Source organism: Phoxinus phoxinus (assembly GCF_949152265.1).
Source record: "Phoxinus phoxinus genome assembly, chromosome: 10".
NCBI lineage: Eukaryota > Metazoa > Chordata > Actinopteri > Cypriniformes > Leuciscidae > Phoxinus > Phoxinus phoxinus.
The window spans coordinates 28,421,100-28,437,293 of record NC_136885.1 but is presented as its reverse complement, the minus strand read 5'-3'; the positions used below and the strand labels follow the sequence as shown (position 1 = coordinate 28,437,293).

General features: G+C 37.6%; 1 protein-coding gene across 1 annotated transcript in view; it reads left to right on the top strand.

Moving 5' to 3' along the window:
* The window catches only part of rbms3 (RNA binding motif, single stranded interacting protein), a 146,879-nt gene that overhangs the window by 117,753 nt on the left and 12,932 nt on the right, over positions 1-16,194 (top strand). Inside the window, exons 7-8 of the mRNA XM_079625312.1 lie at positions 13,101-13,207; positions 14,615-14,658. Of these exons, the coding sequence (XP_079481438.1) occupies positions 13,101-13,207; positions 14,615-14,658 (151 nt within the window). The remainder of the gene's footprint in view (positions 1-13,100; positions 13,208-14,614; positions 14,659-16,194) is intronic.

Below are 16,194 nucleotides of genomic sequence, written 5' to 3'. Positions count from 1 at the left end.
AAGAATGTCATATACACCTAGGATGGCTTCAGGGTGAGTAAATCATGGGCTAATTTTAATTTTGGAGTGAACTGTCCTTTCAGAAATCATTCTAATTTGCTGATTTGGTGCCCAAGAAACATTTCTTATTATTATCAATGTCGAAAACAGTTGCGCCACTTAATATTTTTATATAAACCGTGACAGTTTTTCACGATTATTTGATGAATAGAAAATTCAAAAGAACAGCATTTATTTGAAAAATTTTTTTATTTTGTAACATTATATATGGCTCTACTGGCGCTTTTGATCCATTTAATGCATCCCTGCTGAATAAAAGTATTAATAAAAAAAAAAAAACATGCTTACCCCAAACTCCAAACTTTTGAACTGTAGTGTAATTTACTTTAAAATGTGCAGAACAATGCTGCTTCAAATCATTTTGTACGGTATAATACAATATTACGTTTTAGAATTATCACTTTATATAGGGTTTCTTGAATATTAAATTTAACTATAAACATTTTTTTATCATATTTTTAGATAATTACGACTATAAAATATAGACATTTTCTGCTAAAACTGTAAATATGTACATTTTCTGTCTCTCAAATTTACCCCAAACCTCCTTGTTTTGGAATTTGTGCACATCATTTTCTAAAACAGCTCTACTTCCAGTTCTCTGTTTCTTTACTTTCCCAAAGCTCACTCAGTCTTTCCTTTTGTTTTCACATAATCTTTGAATAAGCATGATCCTCTATTTTTCTCCCCTGGAACCCGACAAGCCTCCTCAGCGTACAGGAGGCAGGAATGAAAGGTGTTTAGATTCGGCTGTAGTCTTTAGAGAGAATGGCAGGTTTCTGATGTGTTGGGAGGGCAGTGTGAAAACCCCACACTTTCTGGTAAGTAAGCTCTGCTCTTCTCTCAAAGATATAAACATGATGCCGGTAACCACGGACGCAGGAAATACTATTGGCCTACATGATTCCTCCAGTGTCCCATCATGCCAGTGTGAGAGTTTAAATCTTGATGTTTCTGAATGAGAGGAGAGAACACAGGTTCCTAAATGTGATCTGACATAATACATCATTTGTATCTCTTTGTATATATGGGCTGCACAATTATTCAAGTAAATGAATAAGGTTATGGTCATGGCTGTGAGTTTGAGCTAAACTGCAGGACTCAAACAGTCACATGAAACCGTGTAAACTTGCGTTGACAGCTTTATTGATCTTAGCAAGAGGGGAGCATTCTATTATTGATGCTTTGCTCGGTTTCGCTGTATAATTTATTCTAAATCTGAATAACAGGTTTTTTTATGCTGGTAAAGAGAGACAGTGTGAAGTTGACCCTTTGGGCACTGTCTTGATTTAGTGATGTATAAAGCAGCAAAATATTAAAGGACAAGCATGATATCTATAATGATAACTATATTAGGGCCCACACCTGCAGCCGATAACGTTCTGTTTATTACATACTACATAAAGAATATGGCATGTTTCCCATCTAAATTAAGTTTAATGTAAATTATATTAATCAAGATGAATCAATATATACATTTTTCTGGAGTATTTTTTTCAGAAATGATATTATCAGAAAAGTTCAAATGTAAAGCAACAATCTACAAAAGAATTCACACGGTCAGTGCCACAAATTTGCTCATTTGATTAGTGACCTATAAATAGTGCAAACTCTTTAAAATTCCGTATTCATTTTACACTGTAATGTTTCTGTTTTAATTTTTTTTAATCATAAAAGTTTAATTTATATTTTGTATATAAAATGTTATATATTTGTTCACTAAATTCTAATATATTTGGACCACACTGTACATAAAATACCCTATTTTGCCCTTGACCCCTTCTTTATCTCTCTCTCTCACACACACACACACACACACACACACACACACACACACACACACACACACACACACACACACACACACACACACACACACACACACACACACACACATATTCACCTGGTAACCGAGTCTCTAAGCGCAGGTGTGGTAAAGGGATCAGGTGTTTTGGAAAACAGCTTGAATATGTGTTAGTGGCTGAGGTGTGACAACAATATCTTCAATGTGGAGCTGCTATAAAGGTCTTGTTGAGTGAAAATTATTCATATTTCCTCAACTTCAACAAAAAAGCAAATGTTTATTGACATGTATTTTATTGCATTGCATAAGAATTGCATGAAAAACTACATATACTGTATGTGTAGTCAAAAATATTATGTTCTCAGTTAATACAAGATGCTGACTGTGAATAAACAATTGACTAACTAAATGTTTAAAGGGATCATGACATGAGAAATCAAATTTGGCTCGATCTTTTTACATATGAAAATTCTTTGTACCATTAAAACATCCAAGTTTCATAGCTTCAAACTTCCTCATTATAAACAAATGATTAATTTAATCAAGCTCTAAAAACGGCTTGTTTGCATATTGTGGGATTTGTGACGTCACACGGGCTAATTCATTTGCATATGGCAGTCACCTTTACAGCAAGACATCGCAGAATAGTTTTACATCATCGCACCATAGGTATCAGTCGCTTAACAGCTGACATTTGCCTAAACCAGATGTGAGCATCATGTCAAAAGCAAATAGAACCCATTATAATCATTGTTTACGCTGGATACAGTTTACAGATGCGCATTCAGTTTTGGTTCATTTCATACAGAGGGTCTGAATGAGGTTTGAAAATAAAAAGAATTCTGCATATATATATATATATATATATATATATATATATATATATATTAACATTATTAGTGAACCTCAAGGAACATATTTAAATAATAAAAAACTCCTTGTCATGACCCTTTTAATTTAATCAAATTTCAAAGTGACAGTCGAATTAGCATCAAATTACCTGCATTTGGCTTCCATGTGTTAAGCCAAATTGAATGAAGCATTTGAGCATGACATCAACATGTGAACAGCTTGAAATCAGTCAAAGAGCCATGTACCAATGTGAACACCAAATCAGATGCCCGGTTCTTCAAATCATTATATCCAAATGCTGGACAATTCGGGACAAAACTAACAATTCCTTTTTCTTTTTTTTTTATGGAATATTGCACTATTTATTATAAATGATTTATCCATGCACATCATTTTTTTTAATTCATGTGCCCTTATAATCTTTAACTAAAATAACTCCTCTTGCATTGGCATCTACTCTCTTCTCTGATGACGTGTTTACTGGCGTGAGGGCGGGACAACCTGTCAATCACATAAGATCACAGCAATAGCAAACCACAAGAATCCAATCAATTCCCGATGGAAAAATCAAGTCCCACCCTAAATGTTTTTGTTCGATTACCCGTTCACTTGTGTATACGTCACAATAGAGAAAAAAGTCTATCGTAACTTCCGTTTCATGCTGACTTTAACAAATCAATAAATCTGAAGCTAATTTCATCAGTAAAATAAGGTGACATGCCCAGCGGGTCTTCAAACTGCAGCAAGTGTGTGCAGCCTCTATCATTTCACACCAGTGCTATCTGGAGCATTCCCCAAACCAAATTTTCCAAACCGCATTATATTTTGATTTATTTGTGCTTTGTTCGTCCTCGACGGTGTCGTGATTGATTTAGCACTGTTCTGACACAAACAAAGCTGGGCCCAGATAATCGCGTTTATACAAGATAGAATTCTAATGAGGGGGAGAAATGATCTTCCAGTGAAATCTATCTGATCTGGGGCGTTCTCTAATAGCTCTGTCTGCCTCTGACCCGAGAGAGGACAGCAGTCAGCCCCACGGAGGGCAAGTGATTTCAGTGGAGAGCCCATTAGGAAGCAATATTGCATTTTTTTCTTCTTCCTCTTTATCAAGCATTCATTAGGGCTGCTGGGATGAGTCATGCATATCCAAATCAGACAGATTTGATTTCTCATATGCACACACAGGCAGAAACGCAAGCAAATGCTTTTCAATTACCTGAAATGAGGGAAACATTTTCCTGCGTTTTTAGCCAACAAACACAGGGGAGTTCAGTAAGAATGCACTGGGTTATTTGCATGCGCTGTCTGTGTATATCATGCGATGAATTACTGCTACACAAGCATCTTTTCTAAACAAAGTTCGGTGTACCACCTGCTCTCCAAGAGTGCTAATAGTTAATTGAGACAGGCAAATAGTGCTGACTTTTGTGAATAAATCTATTACGAGCCTAATTTTACAGAGCCTCTGAAGTCTAAATAACCCTTGAGACATTTGCAAAACACTTTTACATGCGTATGAGACACGCTCACGTGAGCACGGGAAAACTAGATATAAATAAACCTGAAATGGTAAAGTGCATATGCAAACTTGTCAAATTTGTGTGTGTTTTGAAGTTTTTCATGCATGCAAGAAAAGGGGACGTATTTTGCCAGTGCTGGTCTCTCTTCATTGGCTTCCAGTCAAATATCGTATCCAGTTTAAAGCATTATTGTTTGTTTATAAAGGCCTCCACAGTATATTTCTGATCTCCTTTCATTTGGTCATGCAGTGCATCCAGACACCTCCGATCAACCAATAGTCTACGGTTGATTGTTCCCAGGACACGTCTTAATCTAAAAGGAGAGCGTGCCTTTTCAGTGACTGCTCCACAGCTCTGGAAAATCTGCCACTGTACATTAAATCTGCATCAACATGATGAATTTAAATCCCTTTTTAAAATGCATTTATTACTGTATATAGTCATAAGTAGATGTCGTGCATTGTGCATTATACTTTATGCCTATTTTTATGCCTACAGCACTTTGGCCAACATCTGTTGTTTTTAAATGTGCTTTATAAATAAATGTGACTTGACTGACTGACATTTTGACATTTACTTTTATTCAGTAAGGATGCAAAAGTGACAGTAAAGACATTTATAATATTAATAAATATTTCTAGAGAAGTAATTATAAATAGAAAAAAGTTATTACCAATTTGTGTATATATATATATATATATATATATATATATATATATATATAAATTGGTTATAACTTTTTTATATTTCTTCTATATATATATATATATATATTCTGTTTTTGTGCAGCGAGTACATTCCTTCTAAATGAAACATGAACTTCAACCTTTAAACGAGCATGCGGTGAACTGGCTCCTGACCTTGCATTCTGCAATGTTTTATTAGAGCACTGAGACAATAGTCTGTCTCTCTCTCTCTCTCTCTCTCTCTCTCCAGTGACCTGCTCTCAGGACGAGCTGTGCAAAGCAGCATCCACCAAACCAAAGTCAGACAGGCCCATTAAAAGGCAGGAAGTGGGGTGGCTAAGCTGATTATGCAATGTTTGTATTCTACTCAGTGTGCATCTCTCTCTCTCTCTCTGTCGGTCTTTCTGTCTCTCTCCCTGAATTGTCTCTTTTCTCCTGCTCTCTCTCCACTGAGAGATGTCAAACAGGCCAGTGATATTTACCCGCTTTAGCCCAAACAAACAAACCAGTGCTCAGAGTAAACTGCTCTCCCAACACTGATCCAAGATCAGGGCATCATATTGGCATGCGGTTGTTTTTCGTTTTGTTCATTTTCATTTCTGTTACATTAGAATGAGGGTTATAAAGAATGCATGCATTCTTTAACCTATTAGACACTTTATAACTTTCAGAATTCTATTAGAAAATGCTGCGGGCCATCAAAATTCCTCGGGTGTCCGATTATATATTTTTTTTGCATACTTCAACTCATGTATTAAAGACGTTTGTAATGTTACAAAAGATTTCTACTTCAAATAAAATAACTTTCTTCTCATCAAAGAATCATGGAAGAAAATGGATCACGGTGTCCACAAAAATATTAAGCAGCACAGCTGGTTTCAACTGATAATATTACAAATGTTTCTTGAGCACCAGATCGACATATTAGAATGATTTCTGAAGGATCATGTGACACTGAAGACTGGAGTAATGATGCTGAAAATTCAGCCTTGCCATCACAGGAATACATTTTAATAAATAAAAAAATTACATTTTAATATATAATCAAATAGAACAGTTATTTTAAATTGTAATAATATTTCACAATATTTCTGTGTTTACAGTCTCTTTTTCATCCAATAAATGGAGTCTTGGTGAGCAATAACAATGTTAATGAATTATAATCAAATTTAATGCATCATACATAAAGTGTTTTACAAAGGTTTCTTCCAAATTTTAACAATATTTTACTGTAACCATACATTTCTTTTCTTTTTTAAATGCATATTTTCACCATAAATAAGATCATTTTAAATCCATTTGTGTTACTTCATTATATCATATTTGCAGTATTTGACAGTAAAATAACATGTTAATATATATATATATTGTTAAATCTAATAATAGATTTTTCTCTTGCTTTTAACCAATTTACATATTTTTACCCTAGCACATTCTTTTTCGGCTAAAATGACAAAAAATATTACAGTTTGAATCATAAACATTAATTAATTGTATATCTTTCTAGTGTGTCCGTTCTTTTTAATCATTTACGTTTCTAAAGACCTTATGCGCCAGAAAAACAAGCACGCAGCCATCTTTAGAAATTTGTGTTTGAACTTGCATTTTTGCGATAGCTCTGTATATTTATGGCATCGCTATCGAAGAGTAATTAGCTGGTGAAGTGGCTTTACTTATTGTGGAGTCAACAAATGTTATCATGAGCATTGTAATGTTTGAAGCATAACAAATGTAACGCATGTCAGTAGACCGGGAAGAACAAAGCGCTTCATTCATAAATCTGTAAGATCTTACATTCATGCTGTGGAAATACAAACCGGAAGACAGAACACAACGAGTGCAGCGCTGAAAAGGGCCGTGGCTACATAAGCTCTATTATTGTTAGCTTTGGTTGGAGCCGGGAGGTGGGTGAGTAATGAGGACCCCGATTTTCATTCAGCGCCAAAACCTTCATCTACAAGGAATGTGTGTCTCTGTGCAGCAAATGAGGTTTCTATGAACATGGAATTGATATCATGTACTGGGAGACTTCTTAATGTAGGAGCACTGTATTGTATAATACAGGAGATTTTCTGTGTGTAAAACTCCAGAATAAACCTCAGCGCCCGTGGCTTCGTAGAAAGAACGGGCTTCCCATCTCGCAAATATACGGCACACACGTGTATAATACCATGTGCATGGGGTTGTTGCGTTCAGTGAATTCACATGTCTCAATGAGCATGTGTGGGCTCACCTCACAGCAGCACTCAATCGTGGGCTGTGTTTTTGTACGTTTTCTCCCTATATGTATCATACGGCGGTGACTGAATGTGGAACCAAAGCGCACCTTCGTTCCTGGACCTGAAAGCCACTGTGCCAAGCTGGCAGCATTACAGATCTGTGCGGTAGGCTGCTATTAAAGCGTGGGCGATGTGTAGACACCAGCTTTGTCAGGGTCACACACTCCTCCTACCCACTCAGTGCACACCGTTCCAGGGCAAACAGTGCTCTTTGTGTTGGTAAACACCATCCTTTATTTCCTCCCTGCATGTTATAGAACAGGGACTTCCATTTGTAGCACATGTACAACATGTTGTTTTCAAGGCCCTCTGCGTCAAAGCAATCTTCCAGTTAAACCAACATCTTTGAGTAGGAAAACCTACTAATCCAAATCAAGTTAGTCATGGCGCATCTCTCTAAGGCCCTATGATTTCCATGTTGTGGAAAATGCGGAAGGTATCGCTGGATCAAGCCATAAAAATGCAATTTTCTGTATAACGCGGAATGTCATAAAAAATGTATGAATAAATCAAGGTTGTAAATTGCTATGGACTACACTGGAAAAATGTATTGAATATTATTAAATAATATTAATATTATTAAATTAAATATTAAATATTTTGGCGTAGAAACCATTTACAATAGAAATATCTAGTAAATTTCACAATTACAAACAAACGACAAGTAACACAAATAATTAAACGTTAAATTATGACTGAAATATATTACTATTGTAAAGTAGAATGTACTCAACATAATAATTATAATAATTTAATTTGATTACATTTTAAAAGATTTATCAACTATTAAAGTTTTATCAATTCATTTAATTACCACTGTTTTTGATAACAAATTTGTATTAAATTATAAAACACAGAATCCCAAAAGATTATAACAGACTACACAGAATTTCTGAAATAATAAAACGCATTTCATAGAGCACTGTTAATGTTAAAAATACATTGATAATAATTTAATATTATTTTTTTATTTTATTAAATGGACTACTAATTTAATTAAACCTTAAAAATAGAAGTGTGAATAAATAAAAAGAAAATGTAGGGAATTTGGGAAAAAATATATAAGGATTCGGGATTTTATAGGGCCCTATAGCTCATTTGAGGTTGTTGGGAAAGAAAGGATGGCAGGAATGAGTGAAGGAATGGAGAAATCTCTGGACTTGAGGGCCATCATGGGCTGAGGGGGGGAAAGTCGGGTGTGGCTCCAGGAATGCCTGCCGCCCACAGAGAGAGCTGGAGGTCTGTGGGAGCCCAGCAGGAGTTGGCACACCGGGTGACGGGCTGTGGATTAGAAACACATGTCTATCTTATTGACGGACCCTCCTCCTTCGCACTCCCTCCTAGACTGAATATCTGCGGTGCTGTGACCCAAAGTTAATAAACAGCTTGAAAATACATGTGGTCAGAGCTGTCTGCTTGGGTAAATGTTATGAAACACTTACGGACACACATGCACACACGCAATCAAACACACTTTCAGCACAGAACAAGTGCCATTCACATATTGTGTTTCGCAAAATTGTGCTCTCATTTTTGTGTTTGTCTCTACAGAAAAAAAGGGAAGGAGCTTTTTTTGGGAAATCTCCCAAAGCAATGAAAAGTGGCCCAACAATATTCCATAAATTCCCCATGAGAAATAGAGCCCGTAAAAATTAGTCAATGAATTATGAATTTTCCCTGCATTAGTTCAGGTTACATTTAAAACACATGTCATCATGTTGGGACACTCACTGTAATGGTGCGTGAAGTTCCAAGGAGACTGATTAAAATATTGGCAAATTGACATGCGTGCAGTGCTGCAGATGTTAGAGGATATGTGAGTGTTTTTGGTTTGCCCTGTGGTGGTTTGAGGAATAGCGTCATGTTTTAGCTCATTAAGTGTGATAAAGTGTCAGATTGAGATACCTTAACTGTGTGTGTGTGTGTGTGTGTGTGTGTGTGTGTACTTGTACATGTTTCTGTTTGTCTTGATAGGTACTTTGAAGCCGTCTAGCATGGCCTGCTAGCCTCCCTTGTCAAAATTTATCACGGTAACCATAGTTTCCACAAAAATATCACAGCTGTGTCTACAATAATAACACTGTATAATTTGGTATGAGACATCACAGTCATCAAAAATAAATTAAGCAAAAGGTTCCCACGGGTGTTCGGGTTGATTGATAGGGTCTTGCAGGAATGTAGACGTTCTGGGTGGTTGCTTGGGTGTTGCTATGATGTTCTGGGTGGTTTCTAAAATGTTGCTAAAAGGTTGCCGATGGTGTTCTGGGTGGTTGATAGTGGATTGCTTTGCATTTGCAAGGTATGGTTGGTTGCTAAAATGTAGCAAGAAGGTTGCTGAGGTGTTATTGGAGGTTGCTAGGGTGTTGCTAGGATGTCCTGGGTGGTTGCTATGCCGCTAGAAGGTTGGCAAGAGTGTTCTTGTTGGTTTATAGGATGTTGCAGGAATGTTGCTAGGGTGCCGTTTCCAAGGCATTCTGGGTGATTGCTAGGGTGTTGCTTTGCCGTTACTAATGTGTTCTGTGTGGTTGCTAGGGTGTTGCTATGCAGTTACTGGTGTGTTCTGGGTGGTTGCTTACTGTCTCAAGTAAAAACAGCAGTGTAAATACTTTTTTTGCTGTTTTAACTGGTGACAATTGTGAGTGTGGCGGCTTAGAAAAAAAATGATCACAATTTGATTTCAGGTATAATTTGTTCATTACACAAATGGTATGAATTGCAGGTTGAAGAGGTACAATTATTTAAGCAATAGTAATAGTTAGGCCTGTCTTATCTGATTCTAGCTGCAGACTCGTGAAATAGAAAGGATGTTACTCAATGTGTTTGTTTTTGTGTGCAGTTTAGTATGATTCCCCTGAATGAATTCTGGGTCCGAATCAGAAGTCAGTCATTCTTAACAAAGACTCAAAACTTTCCCCGCATGAGTGAGATTCAGCACTTTGAGTTCAGGGCAACCTGACTAGCAAAACAAACAAAGCACATGCCAAGCAGAGTCTGCTCATAAAATCAGCATGGATATTCCACCACGCTCCAAAAGCAGCACAAAAACTCCCAAGATTATTTGGCTTCCCTGTTTTATGATGGCTCTGGTTGTTATTTTAGAGTTCAACCTAAACTGTGAGGGGGTTTAATACAGGGCGTTTCCCACTGTCTCAGCTGAAACACACATACATACACACACAGACTCATTGTTTTTGAGATAGGGCAGGGGATGGGGGTGGGAGGGGGGGGGGGGGGGGGTGGGCTGCTTGCTCCAACATTTCGAGCCTGCCGCAAAAGCTGTGATCTTTTCTGCTGCCTCGTTTTCTGTCTGTCCTTTACAAAGGAGTCACTTGTGTTGTGCTGCTGTTATCAGCGCTGGCCAGCGTGTGCATGTGTGTATAATAGGAGGGTGATGACAAGGCTGCAGGTGTAGACCCTGACTCCTCTGCAGGTGGAGGAGAGAGACTTTTACCCCACCTTACTTCAGCTCAAAGCACACTGAGATCACAGGGGCCGAAAGCTCTCCTCTCTCCTCTCCTCTCCTCTCTTATGAATAATTTATATGGTGAGATATTTTATATAATTTAGAGAAAATTGGTGTTTATGAGAACAGCTTGTATTTTAATGTAAACATTTTAATTTAGGAAAAATGCATACATAGGCTATTATAACATCTTGCCACCGGGGTCCGGAACTCCAAATTTTTCATATTCAAAAATAAAAATTTAAGTTCTCTGAATGACTAATTAGCCATTAAAACTCCTCCTATGAATGTCTGTATGTATAATTCAGTTTAGACAGTTTGCTAGATTGTTTAGTGTCCGTGATGTGAAAGAGATGGCGAGTGATTTATGTCGCTGTGAGACGATAGCGGAGTGAACGGGGCTTGAGAGAGAGTTTTGAGTGAGGGAGCGGGGGCAGTCTCCGCCATGTTGCCAGATTCAGTTATTATAAATGTCTTTAGACTTGTTTTTTTTCTGCTTAATGTGACACTTTAGGAAGTGAGAAGCTGCATTTTATCTCTAAGATATGGTATCAATGTTATAAAAAAACTGTAGCATAATAACATTAGTACGCTGATCTGTAGAACAAGTAGGTTACATAATTAAATATACATATGCAAACACAAGCCATGAAGAAGGCTATATGCAATTTCATTCAGTTCAATACATAACCTTTCACAAAGTCATGCTAAAATCATTCACACTGTAAGAGCACAGGCACAGAGAGAGTGTACCCGAAGTGTAGAGTGGCAAAAAGGTTCTAACGAAATACATTAGTGCATTTGTGTGTGTTATTATATCACAATTCAACCCAGATCTCACTAATTTCCAAACCCTTATTACGGCCATGCTTGCTTTTCCTCTAGTTTTGTTTCTTCCATTCTGATATGAATTTCTCTCATCTGTCTCATTCTTCTCTTCTGTTCTCTTCTCATATTGTTTCTTCTTTTATCTATGTATTATCTTATCTCTTTTCTTCCCTTCTCTCGTTTTATTGTTTCTTCTGCCCTTTTCTCTCATCTCATTCTCTCTCTGGCATCACGTCCAATTAGTGTTTTTCTCAATCACGGAATGACTATTTTATTGAGACACCTCTGTTTTGAAGACTTGATCCCTTGTTTGATGTTTCATTCTAAACAATAGACAAAAAAAAAAGAACAAACAGCAGCCACTAAATATTCTATTCGGCTGCAGAATACATAATGTTCTGTTTCAGCTGCTTGTTTTGTGTTTGTTTATCTGGTTTTATGCAATAGATGTGCTTATTTCCGCACAAAGCATCCTCTGCAGTCTGTAATACAACAGCTCTCTATTGTTCCACAGAGCTGCTGGAATATCGCAGTGCAGGTGAGAGCGTGCAAAGAGAAAGCGTTCATTTTTCTCTGCCAAACTAACATACTTTCAGAGGTGACTGTAGAGTCATATTGCCGGAGGGCAGGATTACTCAGAATAGTTGTCTGGACTCCACAAAGCAGAAACTCCTCCTCCTGCATCTATCATCGTTCTCTGCCAGATCCCATCATCCAAGAAGTTTGTGCTCGCTTTAAATGAGTTTTTCTGGTTGCTGAGGAAACCAAATTAAGTTTAGCTTAGCTGTGGCGTACAGGAATTTGTTCAACTCAAGAGCAAGATTTCCTGCTCTTTAAGTGCGTTCCTAGACTTCAGAGAGGTGTTCCACACCCCGCAATTCATATTGCCATCATGACTGAGCGAGAACATTAAAGTGTTTCGCCTCAGCGCTTGCCATCCTGCTTTGCACTTTTGGAAGAGAACTCTTTTAAACTATGCTCGCCTGTTGCATGAACCGGTCCCTCTGGGTCGGAGAGGAGCCTTCTTGCTTTCCTTTCCACTTTTTTTTCTGTGTATAAAAAGAGATAATAAGCCAAATACACACTCCAGTGAGCACCATAAACAAACAACAATGTTTCGAAACTTTTCGGTTGGCGCTGATCATTACGACACGCCATTTCAGTTATTTACTGTCTCGTTCAGGTCATTTATTATTTAGCAAATATTAAACAAAGAGCTTTGAAGACCTGCCAGTGAAGTTGTTTTGATGGCGGAGATTTGAGGGGACGTCCGTGCCAAAAGTGAGTCGATGGTCTGAGTGTCGAAAGACATAATGGAGGTTGGGGTGGGCGTGCAGGAAATCGAGGGGAGATAGTCAAGGGGTGTTGAACTTCAAAAGGTCATTGGATATTCCTCCGCTGCTCTGTGTGGGTGTGATACCTGCGGTGTAACATTTCCCTCTCTGTTCAATACACACTCCACTTTCTTTGCCGAGGTCGTGACCTTTCCATCAATCGTACTGCGGTTGACCTATGGAGGTATCCGTCCACTCCTCCCTCTCACGCTTTGCTGACTGGCTGACTGATCTTTTATATTTGTCTGTGTTTGTTCCTTCTTCTCAACAGCCCCGACGGAGCCACTGCTTTGCAAGTTTGCAGACGGGGGACAGAAGAAGAGGCAGAGTCAGAGCAAGTACCCTCAAAATGGCCGACCGTGGCCCCGGGAAGGAGAGGTCAGTGATATCTATCTATCTCTCTCTCTGTCTATCTATCTATCTATCTATCTATCTATCTATCTATCTATCTATCTATCTATCTATCTATATATATATATATATATATATATATATATATATATATATATATATATATCTATCTACTGTATCTATCTATCTCTCTATCTACAGTATATATATATATATATATATATATATCTACAGTATCTGTCTGTCTGTTTTGGAAACTTTTTTTAAAACTGTCAAACAAGGCACTGACAAGTGAACTTTCACTTGTGTTTTCTAGAAAAAATTATATTAATAATTTTGAATAGAACTTTGAATTTTAAACAATTTTATTTCTGCTTCCTAACGAATTCAAATTGCAATGCTGCATACTTTTTCGATGTCAGTTCAAATTCAATTCAAATTCAGCAATTGCTATTTAAAAGGCATTCTCAATTCAATTCCAAATGACACACAACCCTGATCCGCTGTACTTACCACTTTTCCCTACTATCCCTGCACCTTCCCTTTCCCAGGATACCCAACCCTGAAGAAGGGTATAAGTCGGGAACAAATCCTTTGTTTCAACCACAGGCTAGAAGAAAGGAATGAAAGAAAGGGAGGCAGGAGAAAACATTTGATTGATGGAGTCATCTGGCCATGTTTAAGTTCCCAGTCTTTCGCACAAGTCCTTTAATCTCCCCTCTCCTGTTTTTATTCCCGCAAAGCAAGTCTCGCCGTCTGGGTTGGCTAATGGGAAAATGGCGGCAGGGTGAACAACTGGCATTTTCTGGGCAGCCCCAGCTGCTGGCATGACGCGTCGGTTCAGGGAAACATGCCCAGATACCGACCAGACCATGAGCGCCCATTATGAGGAGCTGGCAGACGCCATGACTTTGGCTGCACTCTCTCATGAAGGCGTATTTCAATATGCAACCCCCGGGGTCCACATTAACTAGATAGAGTGTCCAGTCACACATAGGTTAGGTTGATGGTTTTCCCACCAGTCTCCAGGTTTTCTCCCCCACGGAGGAAAAGTTGGCGCCCGACAAGTTGCAGTATATGAGCGTTGTTTATCTGCTCCAGTCCAATACAGGTCTAAGCGGCCAGCTTTCCCCCTTATTCACTTAGCTAGCACAGCTCTGTCAACATGAGCTATGCTTTCTGCAGGCTTGTAAATACCAAATAACTTTGTGCCGTATCGAACCCGAGCCCGTCTGGTATTACAGCCCAGCGCTCTGAGGTAATAGATCCACAGCTACAAGTCTCGGCCATGTGCTTTTAAAGATATAAAGAGCACTTGGCCGGCCCCTATTAGATGACCCTGTTCTATTGCCAGCATTACTCAATAGACTTTATAGGATACTTGCTTCACCGGAACAATCTTTCACTCTTTGTCCTGTCTGTCTTGTGTTTCAGAGTGGCATGGCGCTGACCTATGACCCCACTGCAATGCAGAACGGGTAAGAGTTGTTTTTTTAGTTTTCACTGCTTTACAGGTTGTCCGAGGATAAAATGGTCCATCCTTACATGGTCCATTACTTAAATAAGCTTCTTGCTGTGAATCCATCCTCATACCAGTGTTTTCTTGCTGAAAAGACCATGCAGCAATCACCAGCATAAAGTACATTTTGTTTTATATGCTAGTCGTATGCTTGTCTGAGGTTTCCTAATCCAGTAAAGCAAGACATTTGAAATCACTTTTAGATAATCTTTTTAGAAATGTTTAAAATTATTTTAAAATAAGTTTTTATGAAATATTATTACATTTTAAAATAGCTGTTTTCTATTTGAATATTTATATATTATAAAACTTAATTTATTAATGGGATGGCTAAGCTGAATTTTTAGCATCAATACTCATGTCTTCATTGTCACTTGATCCTTCAGAAATCATTATAATATGCCGATCTGGTACTCGTGAAATATTTCTTATTATTATTAATGTTGAAAACAGTTCTGCTACTTAATATTTTTGTGATGCAGAATTATTTGATAGGTAGAAAGTTTAAAAGAACAGCATTTATTTAAAATATATATCTTTAATGACATTATAAATGACTTTATTCTTGTGTTTGATTAATTTAATGCATACTGCTGAATAAAATAATGCATTTATTGTATAAACATCTTAATGTAAACAGTAATGGCAGTGTGTATACTGTATATGTATTTATAAGAAAACATGTAAATACAAGTTTCCACTCTAAAAATATCTTATTACAATTATTTCAGTTTAAATGATTAAAATGATTTTCATTTTCATTTGGTGGGCATATTACATTAAGAAATGCATTGTAATGATACAATAAGAAATTACATGGTAGTTGTTGATAGTTGTATCATTTTCAAACCAAAATGTATATTAATAATGTATGAAATATTAAGTAAACAAGTTGCTTGTGAAAAATGCATTTTGAACTATCAAAAAATAAGTTATTATTTTTGTTCATTTATCAACATTGGCAAACATATCACAAAAAAAGTATTCTGGCACGAAGGTGTACATTTGAAAATGTATGGGGGGGAAAAAAGTATTTCTACTTCCAAATATTTCTAAAAAAAACCCACCAGGGGGCTGAAGATATGTGGCACATCATATACAAAAGGTCTTTCAGGAATGTATTGATCATATTAATGATACACATGGCTTTATAGGGTCAACTTAACCAGCGAGACTGTCTCGACTAACCCGACGGTTCATGCAGATTTAATTTGGTCTTTTCAGCAGGGTTAACAACGTCTGAGCTGCAGTGAATAATGCCAAAATTTACAGAGTTGTCTTGTACACTGGCACACACATACATGTCATATCCAATCTGCATTATGTGCCATTGTTGCGCCGAAGGGTGTAAGTGTTTCGTCAGGTGCTGGTTTCAGGGCATGGAGATGGGTGCCGGGCTTGGGTAAATAAGTCCCTTTCTGTCTGTCCGCTCCTGTGGACGAAGTGCCCAGGGCTCTGTCTCTGATCCGGCCCACTGGGATAACAGTCATAGTCT